The 22413-nt window shown below is 36.1% G+C and overlaps 2 protein-coding genes across 3 annotated transcripts in view; both read left to right on the plus strand.

Moving 5' to 3' along the window:
• The window catches only part of LOC149253721 (trimethyltridecatetraene synthase-like), a 68379-nt gene that overhangs the window by 40794 nt on the left and 5172 nt on the right, over window positions 1-22413 (plus strand). Inside the window, exon 3 of the mRNA XM_089456905.1 lies at window positions 14707-15103. Within this exon, the coding sequence (XP_089313031.1) occupies window positions 14707-15103 (397 nt within the window). The remainder of the gene's footprint in view (window positions 1-14706; window positions 15104-22413) is intronic.
• Window positions 12069-13081, plus strand: LOC149253722 (uncharacterized). 2 transcript variants are annotated; one of them, XM_089460001.1, is made up of 2 exons: window positions 12069-12586; window positions 12727-13081. In XM_089460001.1, exons 1-2 carry the CDS (start codon window positions 12245-12247, stop codon window positions 12814-12816), a joined length of 432 nt encoding a protein of 143 aa, XP_089316127.1. In that variant the 5' UTR covers window positions 12069-12244; the 3' UTR covers window positions 12817-13081. The 2 variants fall into 2 exon arrangements, with proteins under 2 accessions (XP_089316127.1, XP_089316128.1); XM_089460002.1 differs by having other exon boundaries at window positions 12890-13081.

Consider the following 22413-nt stretch of genomic DNA (forward strand, 5'->3'; position numbering starts at 1 on the left):
CTCAGACTCTCTCCCGACTCGAATGAGTCTTACTTCTCAGCTAGCTCTTATTTATAAGCTGGAAGGGAACAAACATTCATGAGTGCGCTATGTACAGACTGATGACTCAAAAGCATAAGTACTCAGACAGATCTGGATAGATCACCGAAAGCAAGATTCGGGCATAGGACAATATCGTCCTATGTTATCTCGTCCCTACTCTTTATCAGAGAGCCCGAGGCATGTGGGGACCGAATCTTGAGTACAAACAGTATTTACACAGAGGAAATTCATAAGTGAACCCTCGAAAGGTTGAAATGACATACCGAATCTCTAGTACAAACAGTATTTACACAGAGGAAATTCATGAGTGAACCCTCGAAAGACTGAGATGACATAAAGATTGAGATTTACAAATCTCAGGATTGTACAAAGTGGAGATTCCAGAGCGAGGGAATCCACGAAAGCTCGTCCAGCACCATAGTCGGCTGAAAAGACGTCAATCAAAGGTATAGTAATCAATCTGCGGGTAAGTATAGTACTGATAATTCCATCTTTCAATTAAGTAATTGGAATAATATTGTACCCATACTTCCTTTTCAGTTTCCCAAGTTGAATTATCATGAGGATCTAATTCATTAGGATTCAGGAAAGGATTTAGTTCAGGATCTGCTTGTCGATGAAAATCTTCGTAACCGGTACTTGGGTTTATTCTTCTGCACTTATAATGATTCACTACAAACCATCTCACGTGGCCACATCTTCTGACACCATTCAGGAAATCTGTACTACTAATATTTACCAAATCTCTTATTGATTTATCCAGCACTAAAACCATCAACGTGCTATTAGGACTGAAGTTTGGTATTTTCATCATGCCCATGGAGTATGGTTTCATGAGTAATGGGGATAAGCCATATTTCTCCCACCAATCCATGAACCAATCTGGTATAGGATCATCTTCTTCCATGTCTTCGACTGGAGTATCTTCAAACAAAAATGAAAACTGCAAAGAATAAAACATATTAGTAGAATAATTTTGCATATTCATTGCTGTGTAAAAAGCTTCTTGTTTTGTTAGATTTTAGGCTTCTGTGGAGGTTACTTGTAGCTTCATTACCCGGATTATCCACAGTTTCTTGTTCATTCTGCCAACGTTTCAAACCCCAAAGGGGGTCCATCATCAGGACAAAACCGAAAGAATATGAATGAGAAATTATTTCCTGTTTGAATCATAATTATCTCTGTGAAGATGATTATCAAATCTTCTGAATGTTATATGGCAACTGGTGATTCTGTTATCATCTTCATGATCTCTTTCAATCACATAAGCAATGCTCCCAATTTGTCTTAAATAATCTAAAGCTTCAAGAGCTTCATCATTTGCTTCATCTTGGTGAGGATCTGTCCAAAGAAAATCAATCCCTGTCCTGTACCTGACTTCTTTTATTGGCCGCCAATCTTCATCATGATCTAGAAGGAGTGTGTCTAGATTATATGAAATCCATCCAGAAGAGGTCTCAATTTCCACAGTATTTTCATGTCTTCTGATGAAATTACATTGCAAACTCATTATTGAATGTTCAGATAAAAATTCTCTGCTTAGCATATCTGCAAAGCTGTTCTTATCTCCTTTGACAAATTCAATATCAAAATTATACTGGCTGAGGTGCATGATCCATCTTACTATAGCAGCATCTTCAAAATCACATTTATGAATAGCATATTTCAATGCTTGGCAATCTGTTTTAATGGTGAATCTGGTATAGATAACAAAATCTCTGAATTTTTCTATCCCTAAACAGACTGCTCTAAGTTCTTTTTTTAAGCTAGACCAATTTAATTGGTTCTTGGCCCACAAACCTGATGCATACTGACATATTTCAATCTCATTTTTGCTGCTAGGATTCTTCTGGCATAGTACTGCTCCCCATCCTTCATAACTGGCATCTGTCATGATTATTTTCTCCCATTCTTCTCTAATAGGAGAGAGAGGCTGGATTTTTCTGACTTTTTCTTTTATTGTTCTGACTGCCTGGGTGCAATCATTATTCCATGGCATAGGATCCTTCTGAAGCCTTTTATTCAGCAATTTTATTTCTTGTGCACAATGCTTCAGAAATTTAGAAATATAATTCAGACTTCCCAAAAACCTTTGTAGTTGTGTTTTATCTTTAATCTCATCAGGGAAATGATCAATGAAATTCAGACTTCTTTGGATTACAGTATATGATCCATACTGTATATTGTAACCCAAGAAATCTATTATTGGCCGAAACAATTTCATCTTGGATTCTGATAATACTATTCCCATCTCTTTGACCCTGCGAAGAAATATTTTCAAATGTTTGATATGGTCAGTAATATTATCAGAATGAATCAGTAAATCATCAATATATTTCTTCAAGAAACTTTCCATTCCTTCGAAAGTTTCATCCATTATTCTCTGAAAGGCTGAAGGAGCATTAATCAGGCCAAATGGCATGATATTCCACTCATAATGCCCTTTTGGTACAGAGAATGCTGTCTTCCATTTATCATCTTCTTTAATTCCTACTTGCCAGAAACCAGATTTGAGATCAAACTTGGAAAATATCTTGGACTTTGATATCTGAGCAAGTATGGAAGATGGCTTTGGCAAAGGATATGCATCATAATCAAGAATATTATTTAGAGGTTTATAGTTCACAACTAGCCTTGGTTTACCTCTGGCAATTTCAGCATGCTTATTTACATAGAATGCAAAATATGCTATGGGGCTTTTACTTTTCCTCATAAGCCCTTTCTTTAGAAGATCCTTTATTTCTTCTTTACAGAGCTTCATCTGTTCTTCATTCATCGCCACTGCTTTGGATCTCCTTAATTTTCCACTAAAATCTTTTTTGAGAGGAAGTTCTACTTCTTGTTTCTTAATATGCCAAAAAGCATTTGGATCATCTGAACAACATTCTTTGAATTGAGCAGTGAGGCTTGTTATTTCAGAAGCAAATTTTCTGGGGATCATTACAGAATTCTTCATCAGATGATTCTTCTGAATCAACAAAATTAAATTCATTTTCAGATCCTGAATCAGAAGATACCAATTCATCACAGCTACTAGGAAGATCAAATGAATTTATCTTTCCTTTCTTATTTCTATATTGGACTTTCTTTTTAGAAGAGTCTTTCTTTTTATTTGGACAATTTGGAGCTGTGTGACCTTTTTTGTTACAGTTGTAGCAAATTATTTCTCTGTCCTTAGAAAACATCTTTGTATGCTTGTAAGGTTTTGCTTTGTAATGTTTTCTTTTTGGCTTATCTTGGGAGATCTGGGAATTTTTCTTGAAATGTCTTTTTCTCCTCTTATGCCCCTCAGAATTTCCAGCTTTACCAAGATGCCATTGTTTGCAAAGCTGTTGATATCCATGTGGCTTTTTAGGATTTGTGGCAGCTCTTGCAATCTTCATTTGTGAACATAATTCAACAATGATTGCTTTTACTGCTTGTCTGATTATGCCAAATTTATAGTCCCTAATCTTTCCTGGTAGTTTATTGACAATAGCTGAAGAGACCCATTGGGGAAGAGATGCAACAAAAATTTCCTTCCATTTTGGCTCAAGAATGAGATCTGGAGTCAATGTATGCAATCTGTGAAGGAATTCATTAAAGTATTCATCAAAGTGTTGTATATTATGCAATTTCATGGCCAACAGAGTAATAGTTGTAATATCATTGGTTATCTGGGGAAAACCAATGAAATTAACAGTAATAGCATAAAGAAGTTTTCCTATCATATTGTTGACAGTCAAACTCGTGACAGGATCTATGTGAGTAGATCCATCTCCATTTTCAACAACTGCTTGTTCCCATCCTGCAAGGAGATGGGGATCTTTTACTGTCTCAGCTTTTAGCCAAGAATCTAATGTTCCTTCAAATCCTCCTATTATTCTCCTTGTAGCATTGATAGGTCCTATGTCATTTGCAAGATAAGTCCTATAACATACAAGCATGGAATGTAAAACAGACATGATTTCAGCCTCTGTGCAATTATCAATATTCCATGAGTAAGTAGCATTTGCAGACCAATCCTTATGGTATTCAGATTTCATAAGATCTCTTCTATCAGGAGCAGGGTTCCAAGTAGTCTCCCATCTTGACCTGGATGATGTAGCATTAACTTGATTTTCATTATCAGGTAGGTCCTGTTCTTGATCTGTCAAAGATAAGTTATTGATACAGGTTTCAAGCTCTTCAATCTGTGGTTCTGCTTCTATCTTGTGAAGAGTCATATCACCAAAGGATGTTTCTGTTTTGTGAAAAATTGTATCAAAACTCTCTTCTTCTTCTCTAGTGTAGGAATCTCCAGTCATAAGATTAGAAGATTCTGGTTTGCTGGATTCACTAGTTTCTTTGGAATGTTTTATGACAGGATGTGGATTAAAGAAATTGGGATTTGCAAACAGAGAATATGGATGCGAAGAAGTAGGTGGTGGAAAGGTTATAGAGTTGGGTGTTCTAATAAGGCTTTCCACAGAAGGAGTAATAGAATATGGGACAAAAGTCTTAGGTTCTGAAAATATAGTTGCAGATTTATAGGCTTCAACCTTAGGCTTCTTCTTCAAGGATTCTATCCCTTGAGTTACTTCCCAGACTTGTTTTTTTACAATATCCAGGGAATTACTGATCTTTACAATCTCCTTTCCATGAGCATTGGTAGCATCATGGGTTTTCCTATCTATCTGTCCTGTTTGTAAAGATAATCTGTCAAGACTCTTAGCAAGAGCCTTATCATTTTCTGCCAAAGTAGTAACACTGTTATTCAAGCAGACTGTATTATAGTCTTGTTTTCTCAAAATACTTTCAAGCATGATCTTCATTTCAGAATTAGCAGTTTCAATGTTTTCAAACTTAGAACTGACAAATTTCCCCAGACTGGATAGAGCTAAGTTTGTCCAATTTGTAGCAGCAACAACATCTCTTGCTACTAAGTTTGGATCATCAACATGAGATGGAAGTAATTTATACAACTTCCCATCTTGGCTTCTAATCACAAAATTTTTCCAAGGGGGAAACTCTGTGTCTGTTTCTAAAAGATTTCCATCAAGGAGTTCCCTCTTGTGCTTATTTGGGGTCCCAGTCCTCATCATGTTTACTTGGAACTCAGAACAAATTTTTCTTAGTAGTTTTTCTCCTTCAATTTGAACAGCAATCAGAGATCTGGGAATGTTTGGCTTATTGTTTTTAGATGGGACACAAATAGACAAAGTTTGGTTGAATGTTCACTCATGAATTTCCTCTGTGTAAATACTGTTTGTACTAGAGATTCGGTATGTCATTTCAGCCTTTCAAGGGTTCACTTATGAATTTCCTCTGTGTAAATACTGTTTGTACTCAAGATTCGGTCCCCACATGCCTCGGGCTCTCTGATAAAGAGTAGGGACGAGATAACATAGGACGATATTTTCCTATGCCCGAATCTTGCTTTCGGTGATCTATCCAGATCTGTCTGAGTACTTATGTTTTTGAGTCATCAGTCTGTACATAGCGCACTCATGAATGTTTGTTCCCTTCCAGCTTATAAATAAGAGCTAGCAAATCCGCAATTCCTACTACAATCAGTCAGTTACATCCTGGTCAGTCTCCTGCACCTCCACAGTTTGTAATAGACCAAGCAGTATATGATTCTATCAGAAGAATGTTTTCACAGCCAAGCTCATCTCAGCCTTTTAGTTCAGTCTGTGACCATCCGCACTGCTCCAAGACTTTCTGTCAATTTTCTTCAGAACCACCAACTCCACATGGGGAGTCATCAGACCGTCATAGGATAAACATGATCAGATTTACTCCTCCATCCGACTCTTCTGAAGAAAATTACAAAAAGGTTGTATTTTTTAATCCGCAAGAAGAGCTACTTGTACATACTGTATCCAATTCTTCTACCTATGGTTTAGGATATGTTGATTCTTCACCTATTCCTGAATACAGAAGAAATCCCATTGATAAGATTCCAAGACATGTAGAAATTCCTTCTGATTTAGAGATAATTGCCTTTTTAAAGATTTTTAAAGGAATCAGTCCATATGATCCTGATGATCAATGGAAAAAGAAAATGTTCAATTGGGATATGTTTACACATGAAAAAGAACATTTGTATTTTGAAGAAGTAATGCTTCTTCCAAAGAATGATCGTCCTGCCTTCAACAGACAGAATGTTGAAAATTGGAAAGAATGGATGAAGGCAGAAAATCAATGGATATCATTCTATGAATGGTATTATCCTTCTGCAAATATAATAGAACAATCCTTGATGAAGCAATTCAGGAACCAGGCTAAGCAGAAAAAAATCAAGGATCCAGAAAAATTTGTAGAAGAAAAGTTGAGAGAAAATCCAGTAGTAATTCCTCCCCCTTTGAAAGCACATGTTTTTCAGCCAAAAATTCAGAGTATGTTAAATAAGCCAAACATTCCCAGATCTCTGATTGTTGTTCAAATTGAAGGAGAAAAACTACTAAGAAAAATGTGTTCTCAGTTCCAAGTAAACATGATGAGGAATGTTTGGCTTATTTAACATACACATGCAACCAAACTTTGTCTATTTGTGTCCCATCTAAAAACAATACAAAAGGCCCCATTTCTCCCTATCCCGGCCTAAGCAAAATATCTCAACACACGAAAATGCGATGTAACTAACAGAATTTGCATTTGCATTTGTCTTACAACTATTCCTTTTCTTATTCTTCTTCTAGAAGGTAAACACCATGGTATTAATCTAAATATTTACACTCGTCCTCTGAAGTTAACTAGCATAAGTGCCCAACAACATAGACTTTTTTAACTAATATCATGGCTTACATGGATTACAAAAGAAATGGAATTGCTCGCGCATACTTGCAAATCTATGTTGTTGTCATCCAACTAGTATTTTCTATTGGCTGAGTTTTCTATGTGACCAAGTATTCAAAATATTCTTTCCCTATGATCTTTTTGGTCATCTTCTTTTCCAACACTGCTTCAATTTCCTTCTGAGTTGTTCTTTGTAGTAGTTTGGTCTTCATCTTTTGTAAGTACATTAGTTGTCTCCTTAAAGGGATATAGATCTGCTACATTAAAAATCGATGAAATCCCAACATCCTATGGAATCTCTAGTTCAAAAGCATTGGAGGAAAACTTTCGTAGGATTCTAAATGGGCCAATTTTTTTAAGTTTCAATTTATTGTAGGTCCCTCTAGGAAACCTTTCTTTTCTAACATGAGCCATTACCAAATCACCCACCTCAAAATCCAATTGTACCCTTCTTTCATTTGCTTTCTATTTGTAATTGTTGTTGGTTTCTTGCAGCCATCGTGTAACTTTTTCTTGCATACTTTTACAAATGTTTAACCTTTAGAATTCTTGATTTCTTTCTTTCCCAGGTTCCTCAACTCGTAAAATCCTCTTGAATGCATCCCAAATACTTTCTAGAATGGACTATTTTTGGTCCTTTTGTTGGGAGAGTCATTATAGGAAAATCCATCTTGGGCAAGCACTTGGTCCCACTGCTTGGGGTGTTCACTTGTCAAACAACTTAGGATGTTCCCAAAACTCCTATTCACCACCTCTATTTTCCCATCTATTTTTGGGTGTTAAGATGAACTGTAGCTTATATTTGTGCCTAGTTTTTTTCCATAAATTCCTCCAGAAATGGCCTATGAATCTAGTATCTCAACCAGAAAAAATGGTTCTTGGCATTCCATGCAATCTTACAACTTTTTTGAAAAAAATATTTACAATTCTGGTTGCATTAGTGGTTTTTGTGCATAATATGAAATGAAATATTTTTTAGAATCTATCCACAAACAAAAATATAGAATCATTACCTCTTTGGGTCCAAGGTAATCCCAGGAGAAAATCCATGTTGATAGAATCCCAAGGCCTACTCAAAATAGGTAATGGATGGCACAACCCTATGTTCTACCTTATTCCTTTGGCATGTTGGAAAACCCTGCACTTTTCCACGAATTTCTCCACTTCATCTTGAATACTAGGCCAATAATAAAAACAGTAACAAAGAGAAAGTCTCGTTAATCCAAAACTATCCTAATATCCCTCCACTGTGTTTTTCCTTGATTAAATTATCTCTCATGGAACAATTTAGTATGCATAACTGACTATTCTCAAGCAACGATCCCTCATGGATCATATACTAAAGCCAAGCACTCTTATATCCCATCATTGGGTTCTCATACACTTCATAGACCGCTCGAAATTATGGGTTTGTTTTGTACATTTCCTTGAGATGCCAAAATCACAAAGTGTTCACTTGGAATTCCTGCAAAACCAAACACCTTATGCTCAAGGCATTTGCAACTTTAATAACATTTCCATTGATATGTTTAAGAACAAAGGTATATTTCTACACAAACACCACCCACTTTTCAGGCCTCTAATTTAATTTCTCCTATCTAGTTATACACTGTAAGTCATTGTCGTTTGCGTGTAAAACAAATTCACTTGGTATGAGTTAATGTCTCCATTTCGCCAAAGCCTGGATTATGGCATAAAACTCTTTGTAATAAGAGGAATATCTTTGTTTTTCCTCATTAAGCTTCTCATTAAAATAAGTGATAGGATTATTAGAACAATGTCAATGACCATTCTAATTGGATCACAACTGACTTGAAAAGGTTTATGAAAATATGGTAAAACCAAGAAAGGTTGTTTAGTTATTTTGTCTTTCAACAATTTAAATCCCCTTTCAATTTCTACTGTAATTCAGGTGGATATTAGTGGTCAACCACCTATTCCACTTGGATCCCCAACAATGTTCGCTATCAATTTCCTATTTTTCAACACATCCTTTTTTTTTTTTTTTTTTGCCCTGGCAGTTTTCTATTTTTAGTAGTTTTCGAGTCATGAACTTCTAGATCCGTTTTGAGGCCTTAAATGACATATTTTTGGGGAAATGGGAAAATATGAGTCAACATTGTTGACCTCTAATAGAAATTTCTAACACATTATCATGTGCGTCAAATGGAGATCGTATTACAAAGTTACGACCCTAGGAAGTTGACATTCCAACTAACCCCATCGAGGGCCATACATTTAGATGCTTCATCTCCTTGGGTTAGGTTTTTGGATGTTTGTGGTTTCTCATTGTTTCTCCATGATAAAAGGACCTCTAAGCCTCATTGTAACACAATTTAAAAGGCATGTAGTTGTTAAATCTCTCCTTAGAGAGAAGCTACCATCGTCGAGCTAGTTTATTTCCTTTATGCATGTAAATAGTTCTCAGCATTTTTTTATTTATCAATTGAAGTTTTGTTTCGATGTGTTTTCAAGTTTTATTTAAATTTGTATTTCATTTCATTCTTTCATAAATATGGATCAGTGCTATCAAAACATGCTCTTTCTCTATTTTTTGTGCATGTCCCCAATGAGGCTGAGATATAAGGTGTTGGGACTTGAACTCATTGAGCCCTTGCAAGACTGACATCAATAACCGAAATGGTCACCCGTGGAGAAATAAAAGAAATATGAAGAAGAAACAGTCCCTTTCAAATTCCTACTCAAAAAATCCTTCGAGTGGAAAAGGAATGAGATGATAGATAATTTTTCCTAGAGCCTTCGACGGATAGTAGTGGGCAAAGAATTTTCATCCATTAGTCACTTCAAAGGCACCACCCCATTTAAGGTACAAATTAACTTTGACATTCTAATATTTGAAGGCTGGATATACACAAGTGTTCTCAAAAGATGGTTAAATCTACTAAAAATATATTTTTCAATCCTTAATTTTTTTGATAGGGAAAATATTAATTTTGCACTCCTCAAGGGCACCCCCCATGCCAAAGACTATGTTGTTGGTGCAGTCTCACCTAGCAAGGGAATCTGGTGGCCTACCATAGTGAGACACTCTCTAATACTATTTGAAAATACCTCACCTACAATAAGGAGATGGATTCCATCATGCATGCTTGCCTACAATGGAAACATTATGTTGTGATAAAGGAGACAATCATCCACACAGATCACTGCCCTCTTCAGTTTATGCAGACACAAGGCAAATTGTAGAACGATCACCATCAGAAATGGTCCACATAACTGCAACAATTCCATTTGAACATTAAATACAAAAATGGAAACACCAATAACGTTGCAGATTGCCTCAATCGACCCCTAGTTATGGCACTAATCACTGTTCTCAACTCTCGTGGGCACAAGACCTCTGGATGGCAGAAGCTATACAAAAATGATCCAAAATTCGTCATCACATACCAGATGTTGATAGATAGCAAGATAGTTCTAGACTTCCACCTCTAGGATAGACTGTTATGCCACTTGGGACAGCTTTGTGTTCCTTCAAGCAAGCGTGTTGAGCTGATTTGGGAGGCCCACTATAGTCAGTTTGCATGATATTTTGGTGTCAAGAAGATAGTGGCAGTACTGTAGAAGTATTTTTATTGTCCATAACTTCGAAAACATGTTGGAAAATATATCAGATCCTGCCCAAGGCATGTACACTCCTCTGGCTTCTCTTAACCAATCTTGGGAATCCATCTCCATGGACTATATGTTTGTCTTTCCTTCAACCAAGCATGGCAATGAATATGTATTTGTGGTCGTTGATAGATTTTCTAATATGGCCATATTCTTTGCTTGCAATAAGAGTATCATAACAAAAGCTGTTGCTAAACTCTTCTTTAAATAATGTAAGTATATTTTGGGATCCTGCAAACCATTATATCATATCGGGATAACAAGTTCCTAAGTGCATTCTGGTCGAGCCTTGGGCATTGTTTGACACTAATCTCACAAATTCGATTGCATTTCACCCCAAATTGACGGTCACACCAAAGTCGTCAACAAAATGATATTGCTCATATTACATAAGTACAACTCTAAACATCCATGAACATAAGATGAAAAAATAATGATATCCTTATTTCTCAAAAAAAACTATTCATTTAGTTAAAATAAAAATAATAAAATATCTAATTTATATTTATCTCAGGCCCAAAAAAACCAAACCATCCAACAAAATTTAAGATTACATAACTTTTTTTCTATTTTTATAATAAAATTTAAATTATTATATATATTACACATACCAAATTCTTAGAATTTCTTTCCAACTTCTAAGTCTGTAAGCACATTAGGTTCAAGTGTCTGCGTTAATCAATAATTTGAAATCAAATTTTGAATACTTTTAAAAAGCACTTTTGAAAGTTATTTTAATTTTTTATTATTTTAAAAATCTCTTTATATAAAGAAAAATTAAACTTGTAAGTTTGTGATATTGAAAAAGTGAATAGTATTTTTTTTAATTTACATATTTAATATTTATGATTTATTTTAATTTTAAAATTATTTACCATCATAAATCTTTAATTTATCAATGATATAAATTTAAACCCAAAATTAATACTTTTAAATAAATAAATTATTTTTTATTATGTTTTTTAAAATCATCTATGTCAAATCTAATATTCATAACTACTCATCTAAATTTAAACATAAAATTAATATTTCAAAATAAATTAATTATTTTTATTGTGTGTTTTAAAATCATCTCTATCAAAATCCAGTGTTCATAACTACTCACAAACTAAATATTAAAACTAATAATAGAATTTGGAAAGGATAATAATAATCATTATAATCATAATCATTATACTTGATAATAATAATCATTAAAAGTATAAGAATAATTTATAACAACCTCGTGTTCGCAGGAATGTCGTACCCTGCGATTCTGCAGGCTTGAGTGGAGAGACGAGGGACGAGGATGGGAGCCAGGGGTTAAATTTGACGCCCGTATACCCGTATTTCACTTTTTTACCCGTAAGATACGTTTTAATTATTTTTTAAAAACGTCATATTGACGGGCATGTTTAAAAATTAAAAGTTTTAAATTTATATATATATATATATTTAACCTTACGATATATATTTTTTATACCGTATAATCCACCTGGCACCAGTCAGTTAAAACTTTAATTGAATATGGACCGGTTCGAGCCTCGAGGTACTGGAACTTGGATTCAAGAGGACGAAGGCGATCGTCGGCGTCGTGGGAGTCGTAGGCGGTTCCCGAGTTGTTTATTAGGATTGGAGATCTTGTTCCTAAGTTCGTATGATCTTGTTGCAGAAGATCACGGACCCACTCTGCTTGTAAATCGCTGGCAAAGATTTCTTAGCTTTACAACTCCCACGCTTTGCAAATTGCAACATCCATCTGAGTTTTAACCATAAATATGAGTATTCTGGGTTCCAAGCAATATTCCTCTCCTGTAACGATGGCATAAACATGTCTGTCGATGTTACAGAGGGTGTATCTCGTTCTAGTCCGTTACAATCGACCGAAGATCCTCCATCTTATAATAACCATCATGCCCAAAGCTCCAATTTCATCAGCTGCTGCATATTTGAAACCCCAGTCGACTATCAGGACCATTCGGATAATCCTTGTTTAATGAGCGCATTCTGCAATTCTGGTTTGGCAATTCATGGTCCTTACCGGGATACAGTATCACAAACCGCTCCGACCGATAAAAGGTGGAATCACAGTTTGATTGAAAAACAGAGGCGGAAGGAGATGAAAACGCTCTTTTCCAGGCTGAGGGCATTGCTTCCAGAAGAAAATCTTCGGGTACGTTTTCTTCACTTGGTATCTAGGGTTTTCTGCTTTAGAGGCATCCAGCTTCAAAGTATTCGTTAGGGTTTTTTTCACTTTTTTCATCTCCTTTGCTTCAGTTTTATGAATGGGCAGCTCCATATTTTGTTGAGCAGGGAAAACGTACCAAGTGCTTGGAGCTGTTAATTATATTCGTCATCTACAGCAAAAAATCGAAGATCTCTCAAGAAAAAGAGATAGAATGAAGACCGGTTTAGCTAGAAAAGAAGAATTTCCCTTTGTGGGCATTCAATCCTCATCTAACCAGAATTTTTGCAGGAAACATCTGCGATTCCAGGGATCAGATGGGGAAATCCCTTCCATGAAAATAAATTTCTCCCATTCCAGTGTTGAGGTCTCCGTTAACGCGTTCCAAGATCAGATTGTCTACTCGGATCTTCTAATGGTGTTGGAAGAATGTGGGCTTGAAGTTGTGAACGCTACGTCTTCTGTCATCGATAATGCAGTGTTTCATACCATACATAGTAAGGTATTTTCTTTTCTCGCAAGGTATTTTTCTATTCTCGCGGGAACACTATGATGCCCTTTCTGCTTTACCAGAATCTGAACATAGATATTTCTACGTTGCTGCAGGTGACTGATGTTGATTATTTTAACATGGACAACCTATCTGACACGCTTCGGCATTTAATCTCGGGTAACAAGGCCGAACTCCGGTCTCTGGAAGCTCGAGACGAAATACATGTTGAGCACGCTGCACAAATGAGGGCGAAAAGGTTTGACGAGCTTACACCAAGAATAAAACTCAATTAAGGATCTGTTATATAAATACATCATTTTCTTAGACGAGTGGAACTTAGACATAAATGATTTGAGGTAGTGCTCTATCGATGATTGCTTTGATTTTTATGAATAGGAATGGATAAAATAGGACACGTAAGAAATCGGGCCGCCTTCGGTTTTGATTATAGTATGAATTTGTCATATTTTCATGAGAGTTATTAGTAATTAGTATTAATTTATGAAGTATGGACTAGGTTCAGCTTTTGAGAAGCCATTTGTTATTAGGTTTTTTTTATGGTTAAAACTCTCTCTTGAGATAAAAAGGTGAAAGATTATTTGAAAGTTATATTGATTTCTCCTCTTTAATATTGATAATCAGTAAATTAAAATTATATGATGATTAATCAAAAGTGTAAGGTAGAAAAAAGTTTATAACTTTATGTTGAAAAAAAATCATCAGTTCAAAATCAGATGTATGGGTTGTGGTTAAATTCCACTGAGTTAATCCTTGATGGGGTGAGGTATTTGTAAGACAGGGAAGAGGAGCCTTATTTGTGAATACGGGTGGAGTGAGGTGAGGGACAGTCTTTCCGGTCACTTCATCAAAGTGTATGTAATGGGAGGAGTAATATCAACACGTTAGAAACTTGTGTGAGGATTAACATCGCGTTGGAGTTTTGGGGTGGCGAACGATTAAGGCAGGCGTGGGAAGATGAGGGAGCCTGGCATGCATATCCGCGCTCTGGTTTGGTGTTGATCTTTTTGGTGGCCTCCAAGGGGGAAATGAAAGCATCGCAGGAGGTTATTTGGTAGGAGTGATTTGTGTGTAGTCGTCATGGACATTCGCTGAGCAGTGTGTCAAGCTAGACCCTATTACAAAGCTTTTTTGTTATTTTAGGTAAATTTGACGCCTGTATACGCACATGTTATTTATCTAAATTTATAGATGCCTCTAAATTTGGCTTTCTAGAAATTTGTGATAAAGAGGGGCTTGTTCACAAGCATGAATTACGATCTGTAGCAATTCGACATGCATATGTTGATTGTGTTGATATACAAAAACAATCATGAAAACTTGTACAAATAAATTTTAAAAGTCATATGATGGGCAGTTTAAAAATAAAAACGTCATAAAAAAATTCCTTGACGGGTAGGGTCACCCGTCAAATTTAACCCCTGATGGGAGCCACAGGATGAAGCCTCATCGTCTCCTTCACTACCCACTGCGACGGTGGTGGAGTGGGGCCTGTCGGAGCTCCTGAAAAATCCGGAGACTTTGGAAAGAGCCATGGAAGAGCTGGACAGAGTTGTGGGAAGAGAGCGGTGGGTGGAAGAGAAGGACATCAGTGAACTGGATTATCTGCAGTGGATAGTGAAGGAGACGATGAGGCTCCATCCAGTGGTTCCCACGCTCGGCCCCCGTCTCTCCACTCAACCCTGCAGAATCGCAGGATATGACATTCCTGCGAACACGAAGTTGTTCGTCAACGTGTGGACTATCGGCCGGGACGGCAAATTATGGGAGAACCCGGACGAGTTCCGGCCAGAGAGATTCAAAGGGAGCACGGTGGATCTGAAGGGCAGAGATTACGAGCTCCTGCCATTTGAGTCGGGGAGGAGGATGTGCCCGGGATATAATCTGGGACTGAAAGTAGTTCATTTGGGTTTGGCTAATCTCATCCATGGATTCCAGTGGAAGCTGCCTGATGGCCAAAACCCTAAGGACTTGGGCATGGGCGAAGTGTTTGGGCTAACAGCTCCTATAACATACCCTCTTGTTGCAATGGCCCGACCTTGCCTGCCTTCCCATCTCTATAACTTAAATTCCTCCCTCCTCTGAAAAACTTAAATTCCTCCCACCCTTGAAAAGGCCGTGTCTGGCCTCGCCTATGGATAAGCTGATCTGCATCTGATATGTAAGTGAATCTACTAGTAGTTGCTCTTATTACACATGTGCAGTATGCCACGGTTCCCGAGTGTTGTACCGTGTGATTTGTTGTGGTGTTTTGCAGTGCTCGTATTAAATATATTAGTAATAAAGGCCATGGCCGTATATTTTTGTTGCAGTCTTTTCTTTTTCCAGGCAAGTATTTTTTCGAACATTTTAAATAGATTATTAACTTATAATTCGATTTTACATTAACTTATTATTAAATTTTAAATAAAAAATGGAAATTTCCCAAAACTGCCTCGTCTCAGAATTATAGTGAACAAAGCAAGGGAAGTCTCTCTTACTGCCATGCCATGAAATGGACAAGTTGCAGAGAAATGGGACTCAGTGAGCCGACTTGTTCTATCAGCAGAGCTCATGAAAACTGCAGAGTATTGCTGAATCCATCCTGGGGAATATGGAAGATTCTCTTACTGCCATGCCATGAAATGGACAAGTTGCAGAGAAATGGGACTCAGTGAGCCGAATTGTTCTATCAGCAGAGCTCATGAAAACTGCAGAGTATTGCTGAATCCATCCTGGGGAATATGGAAGATACGGTTTTGAGATACAAATTAGTAGAGTATTGCCGAATCCATTGTGTGGTATCAGGAAAATATCGTTTTGAGGTACAAAGCACTTCTCATTGACGAGATGAAATTAGCTCTGGGAATGTTCTTGATCCAGAAATGTAGGGCAGATTTGAATTCTTTTTTCTTCTTGTTTTTATTAAATCTATTCTCATTCATTCTTTTTTCTTCTTGTTTTTATTAAATCATTTTTGATGCCATTTTGTTTTGCGATTTTAGAGTGCAAAAAAAAAATTGTATAATTTATTATTTAAATTGTATTTTTAAATATTATAGAGATTACTTAACATGCGTATTGATATTTTTCTTTAATATTTTTTGTTGACATAAAGTTTTAATTCTATATATAAAGTTGACATAAAGTTTTAAAATATTTTTAGAAAGTATAAAGTTTAAACATCTTTCTCACATATTTATTTTTCTTCTAATTATTTTACATAAAATTATATTAGGTTATATGGACAATTAATTAAATATGTATAACATATTTTTTTATTATTATTATAATTGACATTGTGTTTTTATTTAGAGATTTGTTTTAATTTTAAGAGAAATAAACATACTTACACATCACCTTCATATTGAGTTGTAAAATAAATCTTTCTAATTTTTTTATTTTTTTTTTTCTGAAGGTGGCAAAACCTATCAAACTCAGGTGTCAAACCAACAGTGAGGACAGCCATCTCTGGCTGCTATCCGCGAACGTCGGATGGCTGCTATCCGCGAATGTCGGTTTGACTCATCACTGTTATCAAGGAAAACCACGCCACCTGTAATAACCCGCTGGTGGTCCGTAAGGGAGCAGGCTTTCACTCCTGCCAGATGCCTCTGGGTCTTGGGCCGTTAACCTGTTTCCTTACGTCCGAGGAAGACGAGCTCTTAGCCAAGCAGAAGCAGTTTTACGGCATACTCCAGGCCGAAAATCTTTCTAATTAATAAAAATAAAAATAAAATAATTATAATTATAATGAATAATTAAATCAAATTAAATAATAAATTTAAACTCACAACTTAATAATGTAAATATAAATAAATATAACTTTTTACAAATAAAAAAATCAGATTATTTTATAAAGTATCTTTTGAGTAAATTTTATAATTTCGATAATAAAATTGTGTAATTTTACCAATTGAATTAAAATAAATATTAATATCTTTTTATTATATTGATAGTTTATATTTTTAACATATCGACAAATCTTATACAAGTATTTAACCTAAATAGAGGTACATGTTGGATCTTATTTCTAGCTCCGTAAAAAATGATTTACGCATGCTCTTAATAGGTAAGATTTGTTTTCTAAACATTCAGATCGCTCCTAAAGTGCTTCGAACATGATTTTGAGGGGAACATTGCCTTTTTAATATTAATATATTTAATTTTATATTCACTTTTTAATATTAACATATTAATAATGAGCAGCCCCAGATTTTAAAAATACATATGTTATTAGGATTTAGATGAATGCTATTTTTTTAATATTAATATAGATAATAGTATATTAATTTTTTAATATTAATAATATTATATTAATGAAATTTAATTTTTAGATTTAAATTATATAAATATAGCATAATTATATTAATAAATGTGGTTGATATATGTTGATAAGTATTTAATAATTACATGCATAATTACATTAGTAAATGTGGTTGATAAACATCTATCAACTACATTAATAATTATTAGATGTATGATAGAGATTTAATATTAATATTAATTGTCATATAATTGCTCTAATTATTTAAATAAAAATTAAGTTTTATAACGTTAAAATATTATAAATTAGAATATTTGGAGGGTTTCAAAATTTTCTAGGTGGTGGTAGTTCGCTGCAAGCAGCAACAATTCGCAGAATCGACATCATGCCTCGAGGTCGTGTGAGGTTCTGTGGAAAGTTGCACTGATTGACCAATGAGCGACCCCTCAAAGTGGGGAGGGGGGAAAGTGGGGAGGGAGGTGGGGGAGGGGGTTGTTGCTCCTCCTATAAAAACGTAGTCAACGGAGCCCACAAGGTCATGGATAGTAACACAAGTATGACATCTTGGAGTAAGTGGGAAGCATAATCACCTATGATGGGAGCCCAATGGCAAGCCAAAGCTCAAGGGCGTAGCCTTCCAAAAGTTGTACAAAACACAAAATTTATGATCCCAAACAATCGATTGGAGAAGACCCGCCAGTTCATTAAGGACCATGTCATCATCTGTCAGTTCATGGGGATTTGGCCAAAGGAAAAAGAGATTGTTTAATGGATTTGGCAAAATGGAATCCACAAGGGCCGGTGGAATTTAGGTTGAGAACCAAAGGATTTTTTACAGTCATCTTTGTAGATATGACGGACCAAAAAAAGGTTTTTGAGAATGAGTCGTATTTCATGAACAACATAGGGCTATTCATTCACTTCTAGGAGGAACGTTATAATATGGAGAAAGAGAATTTCTTAGCGGCTCCAATATGGATTTGCCTCTTCTCCCTGCCAAAAGACTTCTGGGAACTCGATATACTGAAGGGAATTGGCAACTCCGTAGGAGAATTAGTGAAGATATCAGAGATTACAAAGAGAAGGCAACATGCGTCCTATGCCTATATATTTGTTCACATGAAAATCTCCCAACCCTTGCCAGAGTCTATAGATCTGGAATACCAAGATACGAGCACGACCCAGTCACTTGATTATGAGCATGTGCCATTTAAATGTCGTCGTTTCCATGAATATGGTCATCTTTTCAAGGATTGTCCACTCACACTAGTTGGGGAGCAAAATGTTAACAAGATAAAGGATGAGCAGGAGTTTCACACCGTTGGCCTGCAAAAAGGTAAATCTTCAAAAAATCAGTTGAGTTACCAAGGTACTTAAGTGAATTCGATTAGGACGCAACATAATTTCCAAGGTTCACAATCAAATTCAGGGAAGTTGACCTTGCCATAGCAAGATATAGACTCAACGAAGGTGTAGAAGGTAAAGGAAAATAACCCCCTTACAATCTTGGAGAATATGGAAATCCATGGAGATAATGAGAGCCAGGCAGAACAAATGGTGATCGAGCTAATAGACATAGACCAACTGAAAAATAAGGCAATAAAGAAAATAAATCTAAAATGAAAAACACCAGAATATTTTGAGAAAGGCTAAAAGCTCAAATAGATCCTACTCCACACTCGCAAAATCCTTGAAGTCAAGGAGAAATATAATAGATTGAGAACCAATGAGAAAACCATGTTGGAATTCTTCCAGGTCTGGGTTAAGGTCGATGTCAAGGACATGCCCTCTAATCAACTGGTGCACTTTTGGTATTTGTTTGGCCAATGGTGCGATAGGCTAGCCAAACTCAAAGGAGAGCGAAATAATGTAAGCCAAAGCAAATAAGGGGGTCACCTCAACCCCCCTCAGGTGGATTCGACAAGGTAGACAAACTTGGTAATAAGAGGCATAAATCGTCAAGAGAAATGTTGAAGAAAGGAGGGGAATTTTTGATAAACCATGGCCAAATGAACCAACTTACGAGTATTACTCCCCAACCCTTCACCTTACTTAATGAATATCGTATCATGGAACATCTGGGGCTTAAACAATATATGTAAGCTCTATTATCTCAAATAAAAAATCATTAAGGAGAGACTAGAGATTATGCTGCTACAAGAAACTAAAATTTCAGGTGATAAACTAGAAGGAATAAGCCATAAATATTGGAGGGATTGTGAGGTAATGGCCATTGACGACCACAAGACAACAAGGGGATTGGTTGGGACCCAAATTGGGTGTTATTCTAGGATTGGATGACTACAAGGCATAATGTGATGGGCAAGTTTCGTTACCTGGAGTCTCAGGAGTGGTCTGCTTTAACTGTAGTATATGGACATCCCATACCAACACAAAAGGAAAAATTATTGGAGCACTTGAGAAAGACAAAGGAATCCCTACTAGATGCTTGTTGGATAGTAGGGGGGGATTTGAATATGATCTGTAATCGGAAGGAAAAGACGGGGGGAGGAGTTACGATGTTTGGATCCATCTTTAGCACTATTTTTGTGACACCATCCATGAATTAAGACTAGATAAAGTAGAGACTTGGAATGGTGTTCACACATGGAACAATAGGAGGGGAGGGTAATAAAAATTATAAGCAAGCTAGATAGATTCCTCCTCCCAGAGAAGGTTTTGATGAGGGACATCTATATTGAGGCTAAGACTCTTCCAAGTATGGGGTCATACCACTGGCCCATCCAATTAGAAACTGGCCTGGAATCTGGCTCTGCTAACAAACCCTTCCTCTTTGAGAGTTTCTGGCTTTGATACTTAGAATTTATAAACAAATTGGAACAATGGTGATAGGATATTATAGTGCAGGGAGATAATAGGATGCAAACATTCCAAAGGAAACTAAGAGATTTAAAGCTGAAGATCAAATTCTGGAGTCAACAAGTCCTTGGGGACACACAAGAAAAAAAAATCATTTGGAGGGCAAGATGGAAGATATTGTTATGAAACCAGCTCAAGAAAAGCTAGAAAAGATAGATCAACGCCTTAGAATTTAGCCTCTTCGAGGGGGCAAACTCCTTTACATTACATAAATGAACAATTCTTGGATGATTCAAATGAAAAGACCTCCTTTCTATATATAGGAGTCTAAGGGGTCATAACATAATCAAAGCCGACATAACAATAATAATGTAAGGGCACAATAATAACAATAGTGGGCTTCTATGTGGCACAATAGTAACAATATGGGCACTACATGGGTACATAAATATAATAAGTGGGTTGTACTAATAATAATAAGGGGTTACACTAGTAGTATAGGGGCCTAACATGCCCCTCTCCTTCAAAAAGCGTTGTCCTCAATGCTTGAGTAGTTCTTTATGCTTCTGTATAAAATTCTTGTCCTTCCATGTGGAATCTTCAGCAGGTAAGTTCTTCCACTTGATGAGATACTCTAAAATTGATCGATTTCGTAGCTGTCGGGTTCTTGTTTCTGTGACTGCTCCAGGTTCCAATATGATTTTTCCTTCCTCTTCAATTTCTGGCAATATTGTTTGAATTGGGATCTTTTGAAACTTTTGAATAAGTGGCCATACTTCTTCGTCCTTCTTCCATTCATCCCTTGCTTCGTTTATCCAATCTGGTTCGATAATAGAAATAGCACAAAACAATGCTTCCACATCCTCATCCTTGAAGAATCTTCCCATTTGGTAAGGTCGCCATTTTTTAAGTGCATGTAGTATTGCCAACATTTCCTTCTCATAAATAGCTTGCTTGAGATGTAGGAGTAAAAATACCCAATCACCTACATCAAAACATTTTTCACTACGATGTTGATCTACCTGTTGTTTCGTTTGATTTTGCACCAAAGTGGCGTTATCCTTTAAAAGTTGGAGAACTTGTTGTTGATGCTCGATGTGATCTTTCACTACTTGAACCTTTTTCTTCTTGATATGTCCTTATATCTCTAGAGTTTGAGGAGTGGTAATTTCTTCCAATCCTTTACAAGATATGGTCAGATTCATTTCTTGATGCTCGATGTGATCTTTCACTTCTTGAACATTTTTCTTCTTGATATGTCCTTCTATCTTGATAGTTTGAGGAGTAGTAATTCCGGCCAATGCATTACAAGAGATGGTTGGATTCATTTCTTCTTTCTCGATGTGATCTTTCACCTCTTGAACCCTTTTCTTCTTGATATGTCCTTCTATCTTGAGAGTTTGAGGAGTGGTAATTCTTGCCAATGCTTTACAAGATATGGTCAGATTCATTTCTTCTTTCTCTGGGGTTGGTTCCTGGTGTATATACACTTCTTTTGATGTTTCTTGATCTTTTTCTTCCTCCTCTTCATAATCTATGGAAAATAATTTCTTCTCAGCACACTTATGACCTTTAGTGCATTTGCTATCACAATTGTAACAAAGCCCTTTTTCTCTTTTTTCTTCCAATTGTTGTGGTGTCACCCTTGTAGGTTGTGGAAGGCTAGGAGAAGAAAAACTTCCATAATTATAGTCGTGAGTGGTTGGATTCCTTGTTTCCATAATTTCGCTTTCAATTTTTCTTGCCCACTTGAATGCCTTCTCCAATGAATCAGGTTCCCAAAGACGAAGCTCATGTTGAATGTTATCCTTTAAAGTAGCTATGAAGACATCAATCCTTTGCTTCTCTGGAATATCATTTACCCTTATATTCAATTTTTGAAAGTCCTCAATGTGTTCTTCCATTGAACACTTTTGTTTGAGATTTATCAATTAGCTAAACAAGGTGTTTCTCTTTGTATGCTCATAATGTGCTATCATTTCCTCCGTGAAAATTGACCACGTAACAAGCGGTTTACGAGAACAAAGCCCTTTATACCATAGAAATTGATCTAGTTCTAAATATAAAGATGCAATACATACCTTTTGTAACAATGGTACACCATGTAGATCAAAATATTCTCCATCTGTAGTATCCGATTTACCGGATCCTTGCCATCAAACTTCCTCATCTCGCTTTTTCTTGATTTTAGGAGCTTGATCTTGAAACGACTATAACTCTGTAATTTCAGAGCTTCTA

The sequence above is a fragment of the Pinus tabuliformis genome, chromosome 7 (genome assembly GCF_031772625.1).
Source record: "Pinus tabuliformis cultivar Carrire ecotype Pingquan chromosome 7, CPIR1, whole genome shotgun sequence".
In the NCBI taxonomy this organism is placed as follows: Eukaryota; Viridiplantae; Streptophyta; class Pinopsida; order Pinales; family Pinaceae; genus Pinus; species Pinus tabuliformis.